Raw genomic sequence first — 26679 nt, 5'->3', positions numbered from 1 at the left:
TTTATGATGGATAGATGCACTTTTATGATGGACAGATGTACTTTTATGATGGATAGATGCACTTGTATGATGGACAGATGCACTTTTATGATGGATAGATGCACTTTTATGATGGATGGATGCACTTTTATGATGGACAGATGCACTTTTATGATGGATAGATGTACTTTTATGATGGATAGATGTACTTTTATGATGGATGGATGTACTTTTATGATGGATAGATGCACTTTTATGATGGATGGATGCACTTTTATGATGGACAGATGCACTTTTATGATGGATAGATGCACTTTTATGATGGACAGATGCACTTTTATGATGGATAGATGTACTTTTATGATGGATGGATGTACTTTTATGATGGACAGATGCACTTTTATGATGGACAGATGTACTTTTATGATGGACTGATGCACTTTTATGATGGATAGATGTACTTTTATGATGGACAGATGCACTTTTATGATGGATGGATGTACTTTTATGATGGACAGATGCACTTTTATGATGGACAGATGCACTTTTATGATGGATAGATGTACTTTTATGATGGACTGATGCACTTTTATGATGGATAGATGTACTTTTATGATGGACAGATGCACTTTTATGATGGATGGATGTACTTTTATGATGGACAGATGCACTTTTATGATGGACAGATGCACTTTTATGATGGATAGATGCACTTTTATGATGGACAGATGCACTTTTATGATGGACAGATGCACTTTTATGATGGACAGATGCACTTTTATGATGGATAGATGCACTTGTATGATGGACAGATGCACTTTTATGATGGATAGATGCACTTTTATGATGGATAGATGCACTTTTATGATGGATGGATGCACTTTTATGATGGACAGATGCACTTTTATGATGGATAGATGCACTTTTATGATGGATGGATGCACTTTTATGATGGACAGATGCACTTTTATGATGGACAGATGCACTTTTATGATGGATAGATGTACTTTTATGATGGACAGATGCACTTTTTTGATGGATAGATGCACTTTTATGATGGATGGATGCACTTTTATGATGGACAGATGCACTTTTATGATGGATAGATGCACTTTTATGATGGATGGATGCACTTTTATGATGGACAGATGCACTTTTATGATGGATAGATGCACTTTTATGATGGATGGATGCACTTTTATGATGGACAGATGCACTTTTATGATGGACAGATGCACTTTTATGATGGATAGATGCACTTTTATGATGGACAGATGCACTTTTATGATGGATGGATGCACTTTTATGATGGATGGATGTACTTTTATAATGGATAGATGCACTTGTATGATGGATGGATGCACTTTTTGATGGATAGATGCACTTGTATGATGGATGGATGCACTTTTTGATGGATAGATGCACTTTTATGATGGACAGATGCACTTTTATGATGGACAGATGCACTTTTACGATGGATAGATGTACTTGTATGATGGACAGATGCACTTTTATGATGGATAGATGTACTTTTATGATGGACAGATGCACTTTTATGATGGATAGATGTACTTTTATGATGGATAGATGCACTTTTATGATGGATAGATGTACTTTTATGATGGACAGATGCACTTTTATGATGGATAGATGCACTTTTATGATGGACAGATGCACTTTTATGATGGATAGATGTACTTTTATGATGGATAGATGCACTTTTATGATGGATAGATGTACTTTTATGATGGACAGATGTACTTTTATGATGGACAGATGCACTTTTATGATGGATAGATGTACTTTTATGATGGATAGATGCACTTTTATGATGGATAGATGTACTTTTATGATGGATAGATGCACTTTTATGATGGACAGATGCTCTTTTATGATGGACAGATGCACTTTTATGATGGATAGATGCACTTTTATGATGGATAGATGCACTTTTATGATGGACAGATGCACTTTTATGATGGATGGATGCACTTTTATGATGGATAGATACACTTTTATGATGGACAGATGCACTTTTATGATGGATAGATGTACTTTTATGATGGACAGATGCACTTTTATGATGGATAGATGCACTTTATGTCATTACATGTCTAATTCAAATTTTTGGGTGAATTAACCCTTTAAAGGGATAGTTCACCCAAAAATGAAAATTCTGTCATCATTTACTCATCCTCATGTTGTATGAATTTCTTTGTTCTACTGAACACAAAGGAGGAGATTTTTCCACTTCAAAATCAAATGGAAAAAACAAACAAACTAGTTTCAATTTCGTAAGTGTATATTCCCTTCATAATCAGATCATACAGCAAAAACATTACATTAAACTCAAATAAAATGGTTCTATTAAACAATGATTTAATGAAGGTACATGTCCTTTCTGAATAATAACCGTTTTTGTTCTTGAAGGGTCTAACAGCCGTATTTGATAATAAAGCAATAATTTATATGAAGGAAAAATCTTTAATTAAGACTCTTACACAGTTAAGCTCTATAAAAGCAGGTTTGCTGAGGTTTACATATATAGAGACACCATTTCACAGTTCTTCTGTCTTTCGTCTAAAGGTTTTGAAGGGTTAGTGAGCTCGTATCCCATAATTCCCAGAGGGAAGATGCGGTGAATGCAGCGGGAGGATGGAGGAGCGCTCATTAGTCGTCCTCCTCCTCAGATGAAGAGTGGGCGTGGTCCTGGCGGTAGCAGAGGGCGAGGTCTCGGAGCTGCTCCAGGGATTCGCTGAGCTCGCCGAGCTCCGGCCCGTGAGAGAGGAAGCTGGGGGTCACACGGCGCAGGTCCAGCGCAGCGCACGCCTTCTGCAGCTCAGACAGCTGGACACCCACAGCAGGACTGGACTGAAGAGAGGTCAGGACCGGGACACTACTGACCCGCTGAGGGGGAGCTGGGAGAGACACGGACACAACTGGGATTAAACTGGGACGGACAGAGAGGACAAGAACCAGACCAGGAACCAGACGGGTGACATTAAAAGGGGACCTGTTATGCTCTTTCTCACAAGATGCAATATAAGTCTCTGGTGTCCCCAGAAAGTGTGTGAAGTTTCAGCATGGGCGGGGCCTGTGCTAATAGGGCGGAGTCTGTCAGCAGTCGTGGGCGGGGCCAGTGTTAATAGGGCGGAGTCCGTCAGCAGTCGTGGCCTGTGTTAATAGGGCGGAGTCCGTCAGCAGTCGTGGGCGGGGCCAGTGTTAATAGGGCGGAGTCCGTCAGCAGTCGTGGCCTGTGGTAATAGGGCGGAGTCCGTCAGCAGTCGTGGGCGGGGTCTATGCTAATAGGGCGGAGTCCGTCCAGTCGTAGGCGGGGTCTATGCTAATAGGGCGGAGTCTGTCCAGTCGTAGGCGGGCCTGTGCTAATAGGGCGGAGTCCGTCCAGTCGTAGGCGGGGCCTGTGCTAATAGGGCGGAGTCCGTCAGCAGTCGTGGGCGGGGCCTGTGCTAATAGGGCGGAGTCCGTCAGCAGTCGTGGCCTGTGGTAATAGGGCGGAGTCCGTCAGCAGTCGTGGCCTGTGCTAATAGGGCGGAGTCCGTCAGCAGTCGTGGGCGGGGTCTATGCTAATAGGGCGGAGTCCGTCCAGTCGTAGGCGGGGTCTATGCTAATAGGGCGGAGTCTGTCCAGTCGTAGGCGGGCCTGTGCTAATAGGGCGGAGTCCGTCCAGTCGTAGGCGGGGCCTGTGCTAATAGGGCGGAGTCCGTCAGCAGTCGTGGGCGGGGCCTGTGCTAATAGGGCGGAGTCCATCAGCAGTCGTGGGCGGGGCCTAATAGGTGCTAATAGGTATTGCATAATAGGTCCCCTTTAACAGAGAAGATCATCGTCTAATCCCTTAGTGTTCATGTAAAGTCATCATGGAATCAAAATATCGAATGGAAATCAAGTGTTGATTCAGTTTAGTTCAATAACGGTGTAAAGTTTATCAATTATGAAATGAGTTTATTTAATGTTCTGTTCTGATCCTGTCAGTTCAGTCAAATCAATAATATTACTGAATATTAAAGGTCTTTTAAAACCCAATTGATCAAGCCAAGGGCGACAAAACATCACAATATTCCTCATTATAATCATTCATATGCAGAATAAAGGGGCGGGGCCTGGTTGAGTTAGTTAGTCGTGTGTTGAAACTGCCGGTTATGGTAAGTGGCGGGGCATTTCCCAAACACCAATCCCAACACACTGCTCCAGCTGACCAATCAGAGCACAGTGTGCTTTTCAGAAGGCGGGGCTTCATAGAGACAGAGCGTTACTGACAGACTGGGAAGAGAGGAGCCGCAACAATGGAGAATATGAGGAAATAATCAACATTCAAACAGGAAAACCCAGAAAAAAAACATCTAGATTTAGTAAATCCTGGGCTTGAGCTGCACATGAGCTGATGGTTATGGGGTGGCACTCACTGTGAGCAGGAGCAGACTGGCTCGGGAGGAAGCCCTGCGGACCCAGAGCCGGACTGAAGATCTGTGGGAACGGACTGGTGAGTTTACTGGGGCTGGACAGCAGCTGCACCGCCCTGCACACACACACACACACACACAGGACTCAATGACAGCAGGCTCAGAGCCGTCCGGTTAGCGCTGTGGTTCGGTCACTCACAGAGGGGATGATGGGTAATGTGTCCTGATGTACGTCCCCAGCACATCTTCCCCAGAGCACTGGTAGTGCAGAGGACTGGGCGGCTCCACGCCGGGGAGAACACGACTGCGGAAAACAACACACAGAGCTGTAGCATAATCAGCAACACTTTACATCAGCGTCTCGCTAGGCCTGTCACCATAACACATGTAGCTGGACGAGAAATTGGCCAAGAAATGATTGCGATAAACGATAATATTGTCGCCTGAGACCATCAGCTAAAATAATGATAATGGTATAATAATGCAGGAACACCTTTTCAAAGATCAATACACTATTTTTAAGGACTATTTAACACTGAACATGGAAAGTATTTGAAATATCCACAATAAATGAACAAAACAATAAGGTTAATGACCGGCGTGAAGTTGCCCCCCCACCCAACGCAAAACTTCGGCAAAATAGTCTCAATCGTTTGTGCTCCGTTTGTGCCATAAAAAATTTCGTTTGTGCTGCTTTGGTTTTTAAGATATTAAAAAAAAAACATTTTTAGGTCATTCTGAGGTCACTCAGCCCCCCACATTCTCCAAATTCACCTCAAATAGCCTCGTTTGTTTGTGCTGGTTTGTGCCGATAAAAGCTTCGTTTGTGCTGCTTTCGTTTTTTAGATATTGGACTTTGAATTATAGCCGATGACGACACCTTAAGAAACATTAATTATTATCAATATCAATGTTGTGCTGCTTAGTTTTTTATTTTATTTTTTGGTGGAAACCATGATACACAATCATTCAAAGGTTAGGCAAGTTAAAGGACACAATAAATTAACCAAAAGAGACAGCAAAGACATTTATATTGTTAAAAATATTTATATTTCAAGTAAATGCTGTTCTTTTATCTTTGATTTATAGAAAGGTAAAAAACAAAATGTATCACGGTTTTTACAATAAAATTAAGAACTATTCTTAATAATCAAGCTTCAATAATAATTTATCATAGTTGAGCACAAAATCAGCATTTTACTATGATTTCTGAAGGACCATGCGATATTGAACACTGTAATGATGCAGAAAATTGAGCGTTCACATCACAGAAATAATAATTATTAATTTAAAGTGTAATATTTCACTAATACTGCCTTTGGTGAGCTTAAGAGTCTTGAAAAGAGCGTTGTTTCAAGGGTAGCCTACTGTATAGGTCTATACACACACACACACACACACGTGGCCTAAACAGATTAGCAAACAGATTATGGTGCGTGCATTAATGACAATATAAATTTTAAGACTGTTATTCACGTAACAACATATACAGTAACACTTACCTTGGAGTTTGTTTTATATTCCACACATCCTGTGATCCGCTATGTCTGTTAATAGTTGAAAAATGCACAGTAACAGTTAAGAGAATATTCACTTAACTGTTACTGTGCATTTTTCAACTCTTAATATATAGCATATGCTACTGTTTAACTTAATGTAATTTGGTTTGCCGTTTGAATCTTACCAGGCTAATTTACTTCTGTGTTGTTAAAAAAAGAAAGCCACAAAAACTAACCTTTTACCGGCACAAACCAGCACAAACCAGCACAAACGATTGAGACTATTTGAGGTGAACTTGGAGCAGGTCGGGGGGGCTGAGTGACCTCAGAATGACTACCCTAATATTATTTTAATAACTAAAAAACGGAAGCAGCACAAACGACACTTTTACCGGCACAAACCAGCACAAACGATTGAGACTATTTTGCCGAAGTTTTGCGTTGGGCGGGGGGGCAACTTCACGCAGGTAAAGTAATGGACTCTCAGTCAGTTCACAAACAGATGCTCTTGAATAAACATCTGGAAACTGCAGAGGATGATTGGGTTTTAGGTGGTGCTGGGAATCCATAAAAAAAAACATTTTTTTTTCTATAATTAATCACGATTAATCCGTTTTTAATGTTTTGATATTGTAACACTACTGACCTGACCCTGTATCAGTCTCTTCTCGCTTCTTTCTCTGCTAATGTCTCCACTGCTAAATCTACATACTATCACAACAAAATACACAACTGCTCTGACTCTCGTGCACTCTTCAGAACGTTCTCTTCGCTCCTCTGTCCCCCCCCCTCCCTCCTTCATCAACTCTTACAGCTGATGACTTTGCATCATTTTTCACACAAAAAACCTCCTCCATCAGCAGCCAATTCTCCGCACCACAAACCGACACGCACATCTCAACAACCATAACACATACACTCCCCTCCTTTTCTCTGCTCTCTGAAGCTGAAGTCTCCAAACTCATCCTTTCCAACCACCCCACTACCTGTCCACTTGACCCTATCCCCACTCACCTCCTTCAGGCCATTTCTTCTTCTGTTACTCCTGCACTCACTCACATTGTCAACACCTCTCTTCACACCGGGACTTTCCCCACAGCATTTAAGCAGGCTCGGGTAACCCCACTGCTTAAGAAACACTCTATGAACCCAGCACTTTTAGAAAACTACAGACCGGTATCGCTTCTGCCTTTCATTGCAAAGACACTCGAGCGAGTTGTTTTTAACCAGCTCTCTACGTTTCTTGAACAGAACAACCTCCTGGATATCAACCAATCAGGCTTCAAAAGCGGCCACTCAACTGAGACTGCCCTGCTCTCGGTTACGGAGGCACTGAGGCAGGCAAGAGCGGCTTCCAGATCCACAGTACTTATCTTACTGGATTTGTCTGCTGCTTTTGACACAGTTAACCACCAGATCCTCCTGTCAACTCTCATGAAGATGGGCATCTCAGGAACTGCTCTCCAGTGGTTCAAGTCTTACCTCTCAGGTAGGTCCTTCAGGGTGTCATGGAGAGGTGAAGTGTCTAAGTCACATCATCTAGCCACTGGAGTTCCACAGGGCTCAGTGCTTGGACCACTTCTCTTCTCCATCTACATGTCATCACTGGGATCGGTCATTCAGAAACATGGCTTTTCCTATCACTGCTATGCAGACGACACTCAACTCTACCTCTCATTTCAACCAGATGATCCCACGGTTGGTGTTCGTATTGCTGCCTGCCTAACAGACATTTCTGCCTGGATGAAGGAGCATCACCTGCAACTCAACCTTGCAAAGACAGAACTGCTTGTGGTCTCAGCCAACCCAGCACTTCATCACAATCTCTCCATTCAGCTAGGATCATCAACCATAACTCCGTCCAGGACAGCCAGGAATCTTGGAGTTGTGATCGATGATCAGCTAAAATTCACTGACCACATTACTGCAACAACCCGGTCCTGCAGATTTGCATTATACAACATTAGGAAGATTAGAGCCTTCCTATCAGAGCAGACCACACAACTCTTGGTCCAAGCTCTTGTTCTCTCCAGACTGGACTACTGTAATGCTCTTCTAGCAGGCCTTCCGGCATGCACTATCAAACCCTTGCAACTGATCCAGAATGCAGCGGCGAGAGTGATCTTTAACGAGCCGAAGAGAGCGCACGTCACGCCTCTCTTCATCAGACTCCACTGGCTACCAATAGCCGCTCGCATCAAATTCAAGGCACTGGTACTCGCCTTCAAAGCAACCACTGGCTCTGCACCAATTTACCTTAACTCGCTTGTTCAGACATACACACCCTCCAGGAGTTTGCGTTCTACCAGTGAACGACGCCTTGTGGTGCCATACCAGAGAGGCATGAAATCACTGTCACGGACCTTTTCCTGGACTGCCCCCACCTGGTGGAATGACCTGCCTATCTCAATTCGAGCAGCCGAGTCTGTAGCCATTTTCAAAAAACATCTAAAGACGCATCTCTTCCAGCAGCACCTGACCAATCAAGAATAGCACTTAACATTCTATTCATTTTTCTGTCTGTCTAATTTATTTAAAAAAAAAAAAAAAAAATCCTGTGTGTTCTGTGTTAGATTAACTGAGACTTGTTACAGCACTTGCATACTGTAGCCTCTGACTGTTGTAGTTGCTTCTATTGCTCTCATTTGTAAGTCGCTTTGGATAAAAGCGTCTGCTAAATGACTAAATGTAAATGTAAATGTATGTAATAATTTCAGTTACTCTCCAAATTAATGTAGAAACTATTTATTGACAGTATATTTTAAATATGTGTTGTATTGTTATGTTTTTATGAATGAAGGCCAGTATCACTGATAAAGTCTCTATGAAACATTAATGACGTTATATTACAGTATCACTGAAAGCTGCCAATCTCAACATTTATTAGGCTTTAAAAAAACTACTTTCAAACAATCTTTACATAAACCCATTATAATAAATGTTATATTTACCTGTGGCTTCCCTGTTAGACATATACAGAAATGTTATAGTTATCAAACACCTTTCTGAACTGCATAAATAATAAATGAAATATAGATGAATCATCATTAAAGCTACACTTTCCTCTGTTCCTGCTGTTCTGTGATGAACATTAATGACATCATCATCAGTGCTCCTGTCACTTTAAGAACAGCCGCGCATCTCATTATCTCACAACTCTTTAAGTTCATTTAAGACGTTATTTCACTCATTTAAGACTCTTAATATGAGAATACTCAACATTCTCTGTGTTGTTGTTATTGTTTGTTCAAGAGCAAAAGAGAACTCGATGTGAGCAGGAGACTGACGAGAGTCTGTGTGTGTGTGTGTCCCTCGATTAACTGACATGAGACACAGGACACACACACACACACACACACACACACACACACACACACACACACACACACACACACACACACACACACACACACACACACACACACACACACACACACACACACACACACACACACACACACACACACACACACACACACACACACACACACACACACACACACACACACACATGTAGTGTTTTCATCTTTTATGGGGACTTTCCATAGGCGTAATGGTTTTTATACCGTACATACCGTATATTCTATCCCCCTACACTGCCCCTGTCCCTAAACCTAACCCTCACAGGAGACATTCTGCAATTTTACATTTTCAAAAAACATCACTTAGTCTGATTTATAAGATGTTTTCCTCATGGGGACCTAAAAATGTCCCCACAAGGATGAGGATTTCGGATATTGCTATCTTTGTGGGGACATTTTGTCCCCATAACGTGATGATTACCAGTCCACACACACACACACACACACACACACACACACACACACACACACACACACACACACACACACACACACAGACAGGAGACACACACACACACACACACACACAGACAGGAGACACACACACACACACACACACACACACAGACAGGAGACACACACACACACAGACAGGAGACACACACACACACACACACACACACACAAACACACAGACAGGAGACACACACACACACACACACACACAGAGACAGGAGACACACACACACACACACACACACACACACACACAGACAGGAGACACACACACACACACACACACACACACACACACAGGACATTGACATACAGCGCGTTCTCTTGTGTCTAGTCGCGCTCAGAAGCATTTACATGTATAAGAGCGTGATCATAATGTAACGCTCTGCAAAAATGGATATAAAAACGGACACTGGAAATTATCGCGGCCGGAAAAATTATCGAGCTCATTTTTTTATTGTGCGATTAATTGATTTATTGACTATCGTGACAGGCCTACGTCTCATTAGTTAACATTAGCTAATGTAAAATTATGATATTTATGAAACGTATAACAGTATAACAAACCAACTACAGCCAAATATAACAATGTAACATTATCTCACCTGACTAGTCTCTGGCCGTCTAAACCTTTCAGGGTCACTGATTGGCCGAAACAGCGTCCGTCGCCGAGCTCAGGACACGCTGACAGGGGTTTCCACGGCAACGCATCAGCAAAAGCATCTAGAGTCTCGGGGAGACAGCTGCCGTGCATCATGGGAAACGGAACAGAGCCATAAGCTGAAACCACCTGGAAGATACAGATGCATAAAGTTACAGACTAAAGACCATTCACACTTTTGTACAGATGTTTTGTCGTTTGCTGTTTTAAATGCTTGATCGCTTTACAGTCTTGATTCTGATTGGCTTTGGTCGAAGTTTTTTCATGGAAATAGCTTGCCAAAGGGACGTTTCTGAAGCTTCAAACTCCCATTGGTCCGTGGCGGTGATGTAACAGGTGGGTGTGGCTCTGAGGCTCCGCCTTCTTTGAGACGAGTCACACACAACCCGCCTCCACTCACTCGTTCATCTGCTCCGGATGATACTGTTGCTGTTGCAGGGCTTGAATCTCACCCTGGGTCTGCGCGTATTGCGCATAATTTTACTCATTCCTGCAGATTTTGCGCTCACACTCAAAGTATGCGCACATAAAGCTGCTCTCAGCACAGAAACTGTTCGGACCAATGAAATCATCAGGGCGGGCTTAAGACGATGATGGACAGATGATCAACAGTAACGTAATCATCCACGTCATCAAAGGCGCTTGGGTGAATTTGTTCTAATCCTAAACGGAGAACTTGTTCGTATATGCCTTCACCTTCACTATTTCTCTCAGAAATGATGATCGTGTTGGTAAGTACTCTGTGTATCCTTAAATTATTTTTTTACCACACCAGCAAAGATCGTTTACACTCATCTTTTTCTTCTAAATTATTCCAGCGTGCGTGCAGCAGGGTTGCCAAGTTACAACAAAACACGCCCAATTACTAACGTTCCTCAAAACTAGCCAAAAACAAGCCCAATAGCTTTCCAGCGGGGTTCTCCGGGAAAAAAAGGCATTTGGGGGGTAAAATATGTTATTTTGGCAGGGCTGGCAGCTAAAAATCACATTCCTGGGTCTGTATATCACATAATTGGGGTCGCTTCAACCCGCAGACTTGGCAACACAGTGCAGTTGAGTTCTGTTGATATTTGACAACTAACGTTATGCGTCGCTCCGTCGCTCTGATTGGTTGTAGGTCTATCCAATTGAGGTCTTTCCTGGTTGGGTTGAAACACACCCCATAATCACAGCCCAACGGAGCAGATCAGACTCATACTCTGACTAGAACTGAGTAAGACAACGTCAAGCTAGTTAGGGGGTACTTGGCTGAAAAAATATTTCACTTGGGGTCAGGGCTTAAAAACGGAAAAAAATATCAATGGGTTCACTCCGAGCAGAATCGATATTTTAGCGTTTCCGTTTTTGCGTTCCTCAATAAACATTACTGTTCCGAAAACGGTTTGATTTGAAAAAATACCGGTTAATAACGTTATTTTAATTTAGCCTATACTTTAAACAAATATGGATAAATAGACTTATTTTCACTCAATAATAATATAACGCATGATAATTAAACTTGAATATTTATTTCATAACATTTTTAAAACCAGAACAGAAATACATGCATTAATTACAAAGCATAAACAGCGGGACAAATATTGACCTGTTTTAATGGAGCGTAAAGTGGCTCTAATGCCTATTCTTTTCAGAAGAGTGATAACATTCTTTGTAACGTTACATAACTTTTTTTCAACACGACTTGTTTTAAAAAATGTATGAATAAAGAATAAATAAACTGGATAACCATTAATGCACCGTCAACTGCTAATTTCAAAGTAAACACTGCGCAACACTGCATCCCATAATCAAACTCAGTCAGCTAATAAAGCTTGATCATTTAATGCAATATAACACCATTTAATACGAAGCATCAGCCGTCTATAGAAAACATTGAGCTGTCCTGTATTGGCAATCTGTAAGACTATAGGACAAATGTTTGATAGATGCTATTAACCTACTTGGACAGGCTTAAACGAAATCCACAAACTAGCCTAAATCAGACTATTAGAGCTTAAAGTCTGCACTGCTTATTTAAACATATGAAAATAATGTCCTCCAATACCTGCGCTTTCATTGATGACCTCAGCGAGGGAGAAATGTACTTGAGGCGTGTAAATGCGCTCATACTGACGGTAGATTCACAGATGACATTTACTCACGCTTGATCCGTCACATCACATGCTGAACTACTCTATTCATGATTGGCCACTGCCAGATTAAAATATTAAAGAGAACGATAAAATAACGTTATTAACCGGTTAATGCTCATTTCAAATTAACGTTTCTGTTCAGAACGATTCAAATTGATTTTGATTTCGTTTTCGTTTTTGTTCCTCTTAAAATTTCGTTCGTTTCCGGTTTTCGTTTTCGTTCCTTGAACCGGTTCAGAGCCCTGATTTAAACAATACTTATTTTCTACAGTATGGATAGTATAGTAATAGTATCACAGCAAAGGTATTTCAAACTTCTTTTCAACACACGGACCTTCCTCCCCGAGGCGGTCAGAGCGTCAGAGAGCTGCCACATCGGAGCGCTGCCCGGGCCCAGTCGATACGACACCGTCATGCTGTCCAGAGCCAGAGCCAGAACTGAGCCGGAGTGGAACCACAGCGCCGGCTGAGAGAGAGAGAGAGAGAGTGTGTGTGAGTGTGTGTGTGTGTGTGTGAGAGAGAGAGAGAGAGAGTGTGTGTGAGTGTGTGTGTGTGTGTGTGTGTGTGTGTGTGAGAGAGAGAGAGAGAGAGTGTGTGTGTGTGTGTGTGTGTGTGTGTGTGTGTGTGAGAGAGAGAGAGAGAGAGAGAGAGAGAGTGTGTGTGTGTGTGTGTGTGTGTGTGTGTGAGAGAGAGAGAGAGAGAGAGAGAGTGTGTGTGTGTGTGTGTGTGTGTGTGTGAGAGAGAGAGAGAGAGAGAGAGAGAGAGAGAGTGTGTGTGTGTGTGTGTGTGTGTGTGTGTGTGTGTGTGTGTGTGTGTGTGTGTGTGAGAGAGACAGAGAGTGTGTGTGTGTGTGTGTGTGTGTGTGTGAGAGAGACAGAGAGTGTGTGTGTGTGTGTGTGTGTGTGTGTGTGTGTGTGTGTGTGTGTGTGTGTGTGTGTGTGTGTGAGAGTGTGTGAGAGAGGGAGAGAGAGTGTGTGTGTGTGAGTGTGTGTGTGTGTGTGTGTGTGAGAGTGTGTGAGAGAGGGAGAGAGAGAGATACTGAATACATCAACACATCACTGATGAGTGTTAATATTCTGAATTCATTTTAATATTTGTTAAAGGATTCACTTCAAAATGAAAATTTCAATTCTATATAGTTTTTATTAGGCATGCACCGGAATTTCAGCCGAGTCGGCGATGTTCAGTTTCAGACCGAAAAGGTTTTTTACGAGTGTGTTTATTACAAGAGCATGAACTCTTCAATCTCCTCTCTCTTTACTACGAGTTACCGCACCAGATAAACATGAACATCAGAAGGTACATTACAACTCCACATGAGTTTCAACAGGGAAAGACCTCAATAAACATCACATTTACCTCAAGAAAACTGATTCAACGTCTATAAACTCATTAAAATAACTCGAACTCTGCTAAATATATGCACTGGATTACATATTCATTATATTTTTACTTCATTGTTTAATGCATGTTTGAATAAATCTGTAATGAAAGCAAGTTATTACAGTTTATTGTGGTTTAAATGTTTATGTTTCGCAAACAAATTAGAGTAGAAATTCTGTTATTAAAACGTTTATATAAAAACGGCCTTATGTGCAATTTAAATGTTTGTAGAAGTTAAGTGTTGATTATTAAATAAGCGTAATTAATTATTGAATTTCAGTGCGTCGCTAGTTTTAGATTTAGTAACTTTAGTGCTTTAAGTTAAAAGTAAATGATAAATGCTGCCTTAGCAACTAAATGAAATAAATATGTTTGATTTTTCTAGTACTTTATTGAGTTTCAAGTGACAAAAACATTTATTTTTATGGTTTTCAGTCTTAGTTTGCAATAATAACCCTGCCAAATGCACACAAGAAAAGTTCAATAAGACATGAAATGTATATTTAAATATATATTTCAAGTAACAAACATGTCATTCATGATTTTAGTTTAAGTTAACAATAATACATTCCCAGGTTTGATTCCCAGGGAAAGCATGACCTGATAATACAGACATTACAATGTTAAATGTTCACAATATTTGTCATTTATTTCAGTTAACATTTATTTTAAGCAATGAAAGTGTTTTAGTGAACTATAACTCCGCATCAGTGTCCATGAATGAAAGCGACTCACGTCATAGTTGAGCAGTGGGAAAGTTGTGGGCGGAGGTGGGCGTCTGCCCAGTCCACCTCTCAGGGTCAAAGGGCAGAAGAAAGAGCTGTGATTGGCCATATGGAGCATCCCCAAAGCACAGTTCATCATATGGTACAAGTCCAATATCGAGCTCTGTCAGCAGGAGACACAAAACACATGAAACCGGTTAGACTTATGCTTTTCATTCAAGATGCGGCATTACATTTTGTAAAGCTGAATCCTCTCACCGTGTCTGGGTGACTGACAGGTGCCACGCCCCAGGTGAGGATGCCACGCCCTCCGTAAGAGTCCTTCAACAACTCTGTGACCTTTGACCCCAAGCCCGAAAACCCGTCAGCAAGGTCGCACAACACCTGGAAACCCTGAGCAGCAGGAAACAGAAGCAGAGAGCGCGAGACTTATATTATATTAGCCATTAGCGGGGCCAAGCACAGAGAAGCCAACATGGCTGAGAGCGTCAGACCAACTGCAACAATGAGCCATTAAAGGCATTTTAAGATGATTTTAGGCAAAATGGATGAAAAATCATATATACAGTCACTAATAATATGATTTAATGGTTTATCACTTTTGACCAATAGGTGGCGCAGTTATGAAATTGATGTGGTGCGGTCAGAGTGAGATGACAATGACAAAGGCAAAGTTTGGGGTCATTATGTCAAAGCATTGCAGAGATACAGCCTCAAGAGTAGGGATGGGCGATATGGCCTAAAATCCATATTGCGATATACATTGCAGCCTCTTGCGATAACGATATATATTGCGATATAAAAATGATTATAGAACCATTTCAGAACGGGTTAGACCCTAAGGAAAGCCAAACTGCTAAATGTATTTTTTTTTTAAAGAAAGAAACGTTGTATGTAGTTTTGAGAACATTTATTGTGTAAAACTGTAATTATAACATAATGTTGCAGATAAATAAAATTCAAGTACACTAGCTGCAGAGACTTTAACAAAAAAAAAAGTAGAAAGTTTTAAAAAGGTCCTGTACTCACTTATCCATATAATCCAGGCTAAAACTTTACAAAATTATACAAAAGTATCACGCAATGATACAGGGAGATGCGTGCCAGATCTGTTTGGTACCACAATTTTTTTAAAATTTTTTTTTATTTAAGTATTTAAAAAAATTCAATTCAATTCAATAAGTTTATTATTTATGATGATAATCATTATAAGTAAATAATACATAAACATTTAAAGGCTGTATGCTGTTTACAAGTAAACATTGTTTATAAAAAAGATCAAGTGAAAAATAATCAACCATCTAGGCATAATTTTTATTATTATTAGTTGAGACAAATTATTATTACATAGAGACAATGTTAAATCTACTGTAGGCTACAACAGTAGCCTAATATATTCTGAAACATATATATATTCTGCGGTTCAGTATTTGCTATGTTCAGGAAAAAAGGACTATTGTCAAATAAAAATAAAGAAAATAATAAGAACAAATAATTTAAAGACAAGCAGCAGCACAAATAAATACTATTGAGCAAAGATACTAATAAAATAACTATTTTAAGATAGAAAAAACATTTAAATATGTCATTTTGGTGATCAAAGATGAGTTTTAGGGATACAATTATCGACTGCAGGGAGACCTAAAGACAAGCTTAAAATGTCAGACAGGTGTTGGTCATGTGATGTTGGTCATGTGATGTTGGTCATGTGATGTTGGTCATGTGATGTTGGTCATGTGATGTTGGTCATGTGATCATGTGATGTTGGTCATGTGATGTTGGTCATGTGATGTTGGTCATGTGATGTTGGTCATGTGATGTTGGTCATGTGTTACCTGCAGATAGTCACACTCTTCCACGAAGAAGTGCAGCCGATCCTCCAGATCCTCCAGCACTGGACCCTGTAAGAGCGCCTCCCCCTGGCCAAACGCTTCCAGACGCTCGGATTCACTGACGACACACACACACACACACACACACACACACACACACACACACACACACACACACACACACACACACACACACACACACACACACACACACACACACACACACACACACACACACACACACACACAATAAACACAGTGACATCACCAGGGCTTGACATTAACACACGCAGTGGTGTGTGACACAGTCCCTCCTACTAGCCACTTCGGCATGTCGGAGTTTATATATAATATACACCGATCAGGCATAACTTTATGACCAGGTGAAGAAGTGAATAACAGCAGGAAAAATGGGCAAGCGTAAGGATTTGAGCGAGTTTGACAAGGGCCAGATTGTGACGGCTAGACGACTGGGTCAGAACATCTCCAAAACTGCAGCTCTTGTGGGCTGTTCCCGGTCTGCAGTGGTCAGTCTCTATCAAAAGTGGAGGACCAGTGGAGAACCGGCCACAGGGTCATGGAGGACCAGTGGAGAACCGGCCACAGGGTCATGAAGGACCAGTGGAGAACCGGCCACAGGGTCATGAAGGACCAGTGGAGAACCGGCCACAGGGTCATGGAGGACCAGTGGAGAACCGGCCACAGGGTCATGGAGGACCAGTGGAGAACCGGCCACAGGGTCATGAAGGACCAGTGGAGAACCGGCCACAGGGTCATGAAGGACCAGTGGAGAACCGGCCACAGGGTCATGGAGGACCAGTGGAGAACCGGCCACAGGGTCATGGAGGACCAGGACCAGTAGAGAACCGGCCACAGGGTCATGGAGGACCAGTGGAGAACCGGCCACAGGGTCATGGAGGACCAGGACCAGTAGAGAACCGGCCACAGGGTCATGGAGGACCAGTAGAGAACCGGCCACAGGGTCATGGAGGACCAGTGGAGAACCGGCCACAGGGTCATGGAAGACCAGTGGAGAACCGGCCACAGGGTCATGGAGGACCAGGACCAGTAGAGAACCAGCCACAGGGTCATGAAGGACCAGTGGAGAACCGGCCACAGGGTCATGAAGGACCAGTGGAGAACCGGCCACAGGGTCATGGAGGACCAGTGGAGAACCGGCCACAGGGTCATGAAGGACCAGTGGAGAACCGGCCACAGGGTCATGGAGGACCAGTGGAGAACCGGCCACAGGGTCATGAAGGACCAGTGGAGAACCGGCCACAGGGTCATGGAGGACCAGTGGAGAACCGGCCACAGGGTCATGAAGGACCAGTGGAGAACCGGCCACAGGGTCATGAAGGACCAGTGGAGAACCGGCCACAGGGTCATGAAGGACCAGTGGAGAACCGGCCACAGGGTCATGGAGGACCAGTGGAGAACCGGCCACAGGGTCATGGAGGACCAGTGGAGAACCGGCCACAGGGTCATGAAGGACCAGTGGAGAACCGGCCACAGGGTCATGGAGGACCAGTGGAGAACCGGCCACAGGGTCATGAAGGACCAGTGGAGAACCGGCCACAGGGTCATGGAGGACCAGTGGAGAACGGGCCACAGGGTCATGGAGGACCAGTGGAGAACCGGCCACAGGGTCATGGAGGACCAGTGGAGAACCGGCCACAGGGTCATGAAGGACCAGTGGAGAACCGGCCACAGGGTCATGGAGGACCAGTGGAGAACCGGCCACAGGGTCATGGAGGACCAGTGGAGAACCGGCCACAGGGTCATGGAGGACCAGTGGAGAACCGGCCACAGGGTCATGGAGGACCAGTGGAGAACCGGCCACAGGGTCATGGAGGACCAGTGGAGAACCGGCCACAGGGTCATGGAGGACCAGTGGAGAACCGGCCACAGGGTCATGGAGGACCAGTGGAGAACCGGCCACAGGGTCATGGAGGACCAGTGGAGAACCGGCCACAGGGTCATGAAGGACCAGTGGAGAACCGGCCACAGGGTCATGAAGGACCAGTGGAGAACCGGCCACAGGGTCATGAAGGACCAGTGGAGAACCGGCCACAGGGTCATGGAGGACCAGTGGAGAACCGGCCACAGGGTCATGAAGGACCAGTGGAGAACCGGCCACAGGGTCATGGAGGACCAGTGGAGAACCGGCCACAGGGTCATGGAGGACCAGTGGAGAACCGGCCACAGGGTCATGGAGGACCAGTGGAGAACCGGCCACAGGGTCATGAAGGACCAGTGGAGAACCGGCCACAGGGTCATGAAGGACCAGTGGAGAACCGGCCACAGGGTCATGAAGGACCAGTGGAGAACCGGCCACAGGGTCATGGAGGACCAGTGGAGAACCGGCCACAGGGTCATGGAGGACCAGTGGAGAACCGGCCACAGGGTCATGAAGGACCAGTGGAGAACCGGCCACAGGGTCATGAAGGACCAGTGGAGAACCGGCCACAGGGTCATGGAGGACCAGTGGAGAACCGGCCACAGGGTCATGAAGGACCAGTGGAGAACCGGCCACAGGGTCATGAAGGACCAGTGGAGAACCGGCCACAGGGTCATGGAGGACCAGTGGAGAACCGGCCACAGGGTCATGAAGGACCAGTGGAGAACCGGCCACAGGGTCATGAAGGACCAGTGGAGAACCGGCCACAGGGTCATGGAGGACCAGTGGAGAACCGGCCACAGGGTGATGGAGGACCAGTGGAGAACCGGCCACAGGGTCATGAAGGACCAGTGGAGAACCGGCCACAGGGTCATGGAGGACCAGTGGAGAACCGGCCACAGGGTCATGGAGGACCAGTGGAGAACCGGCCACAGGGTCATGGAGGACCAGTGGAGAACCGGCAGTCAGGGTGCCCATGCTGACCCCTGTCCACCGCCCAAAGCATTGTCCGATTCCGGTTTGATCATAAAAGGCTGATCAGTTTCTGTCATGTTCAGGTGTGTGTGTGTGTGTGTGTGTGTGTGTGTGAGGTAATCGGAGCTGCTAACACAAGCTCTTGAAGCTCCGCCCTCTTACTGAAAGGGGGCAGGGAGCAGCAGCTCATTTGCATTTAAAGAGACACACACAAAAATAGTTTTTGCTCACCCTCAAAAAGTGACAATTTTAACATGCTATAAAAATGATCCGTGGGGTATTTGCGCTGAAACTTCACACACACTCTGGGGACATCAGAGACTTACCTTACATCTGGTAAAAAGGGGCATAATAGGAGAATAATTCCAGGAAGTTGGAAACTTTCCATGAGAATTAACGGGAATAACGGGAAAATCTGCAAGATGCTTTTTTATATATTTTTTATATATCTTATGTATGAAAGATTTCTCATTTTCCCTTGTTGTTTTTGTAGAAGACCTATATTAAACTAAAACAATCAATATAACATCTGCTGAAGAGTTACTGAAAGCATCACTGCATTGCTCACCCGTCGTGGTTGTACTGGTTAATGACGGAGATGGTGCGAGGATGAAGATGGATCCTCAGGAAATCTGACCACACCCTCACGCTTCCCTCCAGCCTATAGGATCTCTGGATCCGCTCCAGACTGCTGTTCACCGTCTCCATGGCAACACTCGCTCCTGCGCCGCTCACTTCAGGAAAATAAACACTATTCTCAACCAATAAACATGCAGAACATTTTCATCCCTTTGGTAATCATATATAAGTGGGATATTTAATAAGCAAAGAAAATGTAGGATGAGAGTTATTTTTTCGGTTAGATGGCAATAATAAGAGGGATTGATGATGTCAGCTCACAGGGAAGTCACTTCAGAGGTTATTACATTTTAATAAAGAAAAGAATAAAAGGCCAATGATGTTTTTCTTTAGAATAACATGAAGTCATCATTCCTGTCAGTGTTATTTTAGTAGCATTGATTATTATATTATAGTTTATGGAAATATTTAGATTGAGATTTGATTGTTATATTGTCTGTTTACACTATAGCTTTAGTTTGTTTTAGTAATTTTGTTGTGTGTTTGTTTGTTTTTATTAGTTTTATTCGATGTCTAATCAATTTTATTATTTTTGTTATTTTAGTACTTAAAGTTTGAATTAGATTTTATTTTTATTCTGTTTTCCCTATAATTTTAGTTAGAAATTGTATGTTTTTATTAGTTTTATTTCTTTTTTTAATGTCAGTATAGTTTTTATTAATTTGATTTATTAGTTTGGGTTATTTTAGTGCTTAAGGTTGAATTTAATTGGTCTGTTTTCACTATAATTTTAGTTCGTTTTAGATATTTTGTTGTGTTTTTGTCCTTTTTTTATTAGTTAAATTAATTTGATTTGTTTCGGTTATTTTAGTACTTCAAGTTTGAATTAAATATGATATATTTTCAGTTTTTTACTATAATTTTAGTTGTGTTTTTGTCATTTTTATTAGTTTCATTTGATGTCTAATAAATTTTATTAGTTTCAGTTATTTTAGTACAAGTTTGAATTCAATTTTATTTTTATATTGTCAGTTTTCACTATAATTTTAGTTAATGTTTAAGAAAATGTGTTTTTTTTGTCATATTAACTAGTTTTATTTTCTTTAAATGTCAGTAGTTTTTTATTAATTAGATTTATTAGTTTTAGTTATTATAATACTTTTAGAGCTATTTAATTTGTATATTTTCACTATAATTGTTGTTAGTTTTAGACATTTTGTTGTGTTTTTGTCATTTTTGTATTAGTTTTTTTAATATGTGTTATTAATTAATTTTTTTTAAACGAAAATGAGAAATGTTGCAACTAACTTTTTTATTTTTATAAGTTTTATTACATTTTTTCCAGTTAGCATTTATTTAGTTTCACGTAACGATGATGGTTTTAGTTAAAGCTAATAACCCTGTGTCAAGATCATGGGTTTGACCCCCAGTGAATGCATGAACTGATAACACACACACACACACACACACACACATTTAACATTAGTGGCTTTAGATACACAATCTGTCGAAGGCATGGATGTTCACACTCAGAGCAGAAACACAACTTCAGGCTTGAAACGGCTCATTCTGAGTTCATACACACCTGAGCCACGATCCAGCGCAGAGGAAGGACACGTGTAACCTGGATCTGCCAGTAAACCTGCCGTCTAGACACACACACACACACACACACACCTTCAGAAGTGTCACTCTTGCGTTCAGAATCCCTCATTAATGCACTCACACTCACATCCAGATTGTCCAGATCCTGCAGGAAAGGGTTTTTGGTGGGAGGACTTTCTTTATGGGTCATGATCTCTCCTTCCCTACGAGTGGAGAAAACACAGCTCTGAATTACAGCCCATAATCAACACATCAGAGTAGAAACACACACAGAAACATAAAGCTGTGTTGTACCATGTGAAGGTGGTGTTCTCGTTCTCTGTGTCGTACAGACTGCCCTGCTTCCTCAGCGTCTGAAGACTTCCTGAAGATATCAACACACACAACACACACATCAACAACACACACACACACACACACACATCACACACATCAACAACACACACATCACACACATCAACAACACACACATCACACACATCAACAACACACACATCACACACATCAACAACACACACATCACACACATCAACAACCCAGACATCACACACATCAACAACACACACATCACACACATCAACAACACACACACATCAACAACCCAGACATCACACACATCAACAACACACACATCACACACATACATCAACAACCCAGACATCACACACATCAACAACACACACATCACACACACACATCAACAACCCAGACATCACACACATCAACAACACACACATCACACACATCAACAACACACACACATCAACAACCCAGACATCACACACATCAACAACACACACATCAACAACACACACACATCACACACATGAACAACATACACATCAACAACACACACATCACACACATCAACAACACACACATTACACACATCAACAACACAACACAATACTGCATTCATAAAATACACCAACCATCATAGCTAGTATTACTTTGATAAATGTGTATGTGAACGTTAACTAAAGCGACTTACAAGAGAGGAATAAGTCAAGGAGTCCAGGTGTAACACACACACACACACACACACACGCATCATAAATGAGTGTCGTCTCAGAGCGTCAGGTGTAACACACACACACACACACACACACACACACTAAACGCTGTCATGTTCTCTTGCATTGGGATGCTAGTGTTTGGGAACACAAATCATGTGAGACGCTTCTGGAGGACACACACACGCGCTTCTGGAGGAATACACACACACACACAGACGCTTCTGGAGGACACACACACGCGCTTCTGGAGGAATACACACACACACACACACACACACACACACACAGACGCTTCTGGAGGAATACACACACACACACGCGCTTCTGGAGGAATACACACACACACACACACACACACACACAGACGCTTCTGGAGGAATACACACACACACACAAACGCGCTTCTGGAGGAATACACACACACACACACAGACGCTTCTGGAGGAATACACACACACACACACACACACACGCGCTTCTGGAGGAATACACACACACACACACACACACACACAGACGCTTCTGGAGGAATACACACACACACACACACACACACACACACACAGACGCTTCTGGAGGAATACACACACACACACACAGACGCTTCTGGAGGAATACACACACACACACACAGACGCTTCTGGAGGAATACATATACACACACACACACACACACTTCTGGAGGAATTAAACCCAATCATTCTGAACACAGACTTTGACTCGGGAATTTCAGAGCCACCAAACCAACATCTGAGATGCTGCGACGCCATTGGTCCGCTGGGTAGGCCAGTTATCCAATCACAGCCTCCGCTGAGGCAGTCACATGAGCGTTTGAGGGATTTATTCAGTAAACGTGTTCCCATCCAAAAAAATGTATTCGCCTCATCTGAGTACATATGTTTTTTTTTTGCACATTTCTAGAATTTAAACGCTGTATACATCCAGTGTTTTTATGCGATATCCCAATATCTGCATAAAATAGGTGGATGGAAACACAGCAAATGTCATCATCAAAATGCAAAAACATAATTAAAGGGGTCCTATCTGATGTCCCCAGAGTGTGTGTGTGACGTTTTAGCTCAAAATACCCCACAGATCGTTTTTATAGCATGTTAAAATGGTCACTTTTTGAGGGCGCTGTTTTTGTGTGTGTCCCTTTAAATGCAAATGAGTTTTCGGGAAGAGGGCGGAGCTTCAAGAGCTCACATTAGCAGCTCTGATCACCTCACACACACACACACACACACACACACACACACACACACACACACTGAACATGACAGAAACTGTTCAGCCTTTTATGATCAAACCGGAGTCGGGCAATGATGGAGAGACTCCAGAAGAAGAGAAAACATGTAGAACGAGATGGAAAGGATAGTTGATGAGTTTATGTGACTGATTAGCATATTCTGTCGTGATAATCTATAAATCGCAAAATCGTGAGCTGATAGAGATGATCATCAAAACCAAACAATGTTTTGGTTTTTGGCAGAGTATCCGAGGCACGAGCTGTACAGGCCCCACCCTCTTCTGGACAGGGGGCGGAGCAGCAGATCAATTTGCATTTAAAGAGACATGCACATGTTTTTGGGTCCGCTCAAAAGGTGGGCGTGTCGTACCTTTGAGGTCCATGGCGATGAGTCTGGGGGTGTATGTGGTGTGTCCGGCCAGCGTGCGGCCCTCTCTGAACAACACATCACTCTGCAGCTCTCCCGCCGGCACCACCGCGTCATAGACCAGACCCGCATCCTACACACACACACACACACACACACACGCTTTACTAGGGCAGAGACTGTATTAAAGCCACCATCATAAATAATGAAATAAGAATAGTCCATTTTGAGAATTTCAGAGAGGCTCTCTAAAGCCACGCCTCCTCCAAGGTGTATTTTGACCAGTGTTAAATTCGTTGACGAATAATTTTCGTCAACAACCTTTTTTCACTGACGAAAACGAGACGATAACTAAATAAAAACTAGTGTTGGATGACAAAACTATAACGAAAATTAACTGTCATTTTCGTCAACAAATAAAAACGAGACGAAAAATCCACGCATCCCCAATCCAGCTCCAGAGCGGCTCACGATCAATGAACATTAACGCACATTTATGCCAGGCTATTGTTTATGAACTAATGCTGATGAATAATGACAATGTTTACTTTCCGATGTTTATATAGTAATGTGTTTTAGACGGTTGTATCAATGTATATTTTATCTCCTGAACTTGAATGAGCTCCTGCTACTGCAATAGAGGCGCAGACATTTCAAAATAAGAGTCCCGGTGTATTTACAGCTTGTTTATAATTAAAAGTCACGCATTATATATGCGTTTTTGGTTACACAATAAACTGTATTTAATTTAATTCCCATTTAATTCATAGTCAGGAGTAAAGACCAGTATTTGACACATATTCAATAAAGTATCAGGGTTATAATAGTTCACTAAAACCATTTAAAAAGAAACGTCATTACTTGAAATTAAATAAATGTTAACTGAAATAAAAAAATAAAATAAACAAACTTATTTGAAGCTTTAGCTTAACATGATATACTGACTAAAACAGAAATACAAAGTTATAAAAACTATATAGATGTTTTTAAAAAAAGTGAATTGAGCTCTTTCGTGTATTTTTAATGTCAAAAACAAAATGATGTCAAAATGTCAGTTCAAGTGACAGTCGGTTATGTAAGGCTTAAATGCTTAATGTATTAAAATTTAGCTAAACTCATTAGATTTTAGGAGACTGAATCTACTGTAGATTTAGTCGACTAAAATCTTATGATGTTTAGTCGAATAAAACTAGACTAAAACTAAAAACAATTCAGGAGACTAAAATATGACTAAAACTAAATGGCATTTTAGTCAAAAGACTGACTAAAACTAAATCAAAATTTGCTGTTAAAATGAACTGATTTTGACAGGACATCCTATCAGTGCCCGCTCGGGCCGAATGCAACGATTGGACAGATTTGTATTTGTCCTGAGACTTCCACAGTAACTGCTGTTAGGATGTGAAGAGAGTTTCAACCAGAATAACATGGCCTAGTCTAGCATTAAAGGATTAGTTCACTTTTAAATAAACTTTTGCTGATAATTTTCTCACCCCCATGTCATCCAAGATGTCCATGTCTTTCTTTCTGCAGTCGAAAAGAAATGAAGGTTTTGGATGAAAACGGTCCAGGGTTTTTCTCCATATAATGGACTTCAGCCATAACTTCCGGCAAGTGAGGTCAAATTAGATTGTGGTCATAGATGTATACGTAGATGCCTCGTTAGCGAATGCACGGATCAGTAGAATGAGGCATCTACTATCGATATATCTATGACCACAATCTAATTTGACCTTACTTGCCGGAAGTTATGGCGGAGCTCAGAGATGATCGCGTTCGTCTTTTAAGAGGCAAAATAATATCATAAATACTGCTGGGTTTCTCTCAGAAACTGATGGTTTGGCTAGATAAGACCCTTATTCATCATCTGGTGTCGTTTAAAGCTGTACTGAAACTGTCATTTGGACCTTGAACCGTTTGGAGCCCATTGAAGTCCATTATATGGAGAAAAACCCTGGACTGTTTTCATCCAAAACCTTCATTTCTTTTCGACTGCAGAAAGAAAGACAAGGACATCTTGGATGACATGGGGGTGAGTAAATGATCAGCAAAAGTTTATTTAAAAGTGAACTAATCCTTTAAATCAGGGTACTGAATAATGACCATGTTTACATATTTGTGCTGTAAAATCATACATTAATGCATCATCTACTTCAAACTTCATTGTGTTTTAGACATTTCCCACAATTTTACTGCACTCTAGCTGTAGTAACCAATGGTAGAAACCCAGTCCCTATATATGTTTACCAGTCATTCTTCTTTTAAAATTTAATGTATTCGCTATTAAACAAACTCACCTGTAAATTCCACCAATGCGTCCCGACAAAGTTGGAATAATGTCCCAGCTGGAGAGTGACTACCTCCCTGCACATGCCGCTCATGACGCCCGCTAGATATTAAAACATCTTCATCATTAGTTTAGTGAAAATGAACATGATATTTCTCATGATGTGCTCGGAAAACACACTGTTAGCGAGTACACACTAACTTCCGCGTCCCTCTGACAGGCCTCCGCCGTGATTGGCTGTCGTGGCGCAGGCA

General features: G+C 42.2%; 1 protein-coding gene across 2 annotated transcripts; it reads right to left on the bottom strand.

Annotated features, from left to right (window-relative positions):
* Positions 1-2017: 2017 nt before the first annotated feature.
* On the bottom strand, positions 2018-26656 carry msto1 (misato mitochondrial distribution and morphology regulator 1). 2 transcript variants are annotated; one of them, XM_079828918.1, is made up of 14 exons: positions 26436-26656; positions 24142-24271; positions 21801-21870; positions 21634-21709; positions 21487-21550; positions 19891-20056; positions 16451-16565; positions 14874-15008; positions 14626-14778; positions 12842-12973; positions 10320-10504; positions 4597-4701; positions 4401-4513; positions 2018-2897 (listed from the first exon to the last, which is right to left on the bottom strand). In XM_079828918.1, exons 1-14 carry the CDS (start codon positions 26517-26519, stop codon positions 2650-2652), a joined length of 1776 nt encoding a protein of 591 aa, XP_079685044.1. In that variant the 5' UTR covers positions 26520-26656; the 3' UTR covers positions 2018-2649. The 2 variants fall into 2 exon arrangements, with proteins under 2 accessions (XP_079685044.1, XP_079685043.1); XM_079828917.1 differs by having other exon boundaries at positions 2019-2897; positions 21628-21709; positions 26436-26640.
* Between the last annotated feature and the right edge of the window lie 23 nt (positions 26657-26679).

Source organism: Gobio gobio, assembly GCF_949357685.1.
Source record: "Gobio gobio genome assembly, chromosome: 11".
Lineage (NCBI taxonomy): Eukaryota > Metazoa > Chordata > Actinopteri > Cypriniformes > Gobionidae > Gobio > Gobio gobio.
The sequence above is the reverse complement of the archived record's forward strand: the minus strand, read 5'-3'. Positions and strand labels throughout refer to the sequence as shown.

Excerpts from the sequence above, each read along its gene's own strand:
- msto1 (XM_079828917.1), bottom strand. The coding sequence starts at position 26,519 with ATGAGCGGCATGTGCAGGGAGGTAGTCACTCTCCAGCTGGGACATTAT. Across the intron at positions 20,057-21,486 it reads TGCGCTGGATCGTGGCTCAG|TGAGCGGCGCAGGAGCGAGT; the intron begins GTGTGTATGAAC and ends ATTTTCCTGAAG. Across the intron at positions 4,702-10,319 it reads GACGGCCAGAGACTAGTCAG|TCGTGTTCTCCCCGGCGTGG; the intron begins GTGAGATAATGT and ends TGTTTTCCGCAG.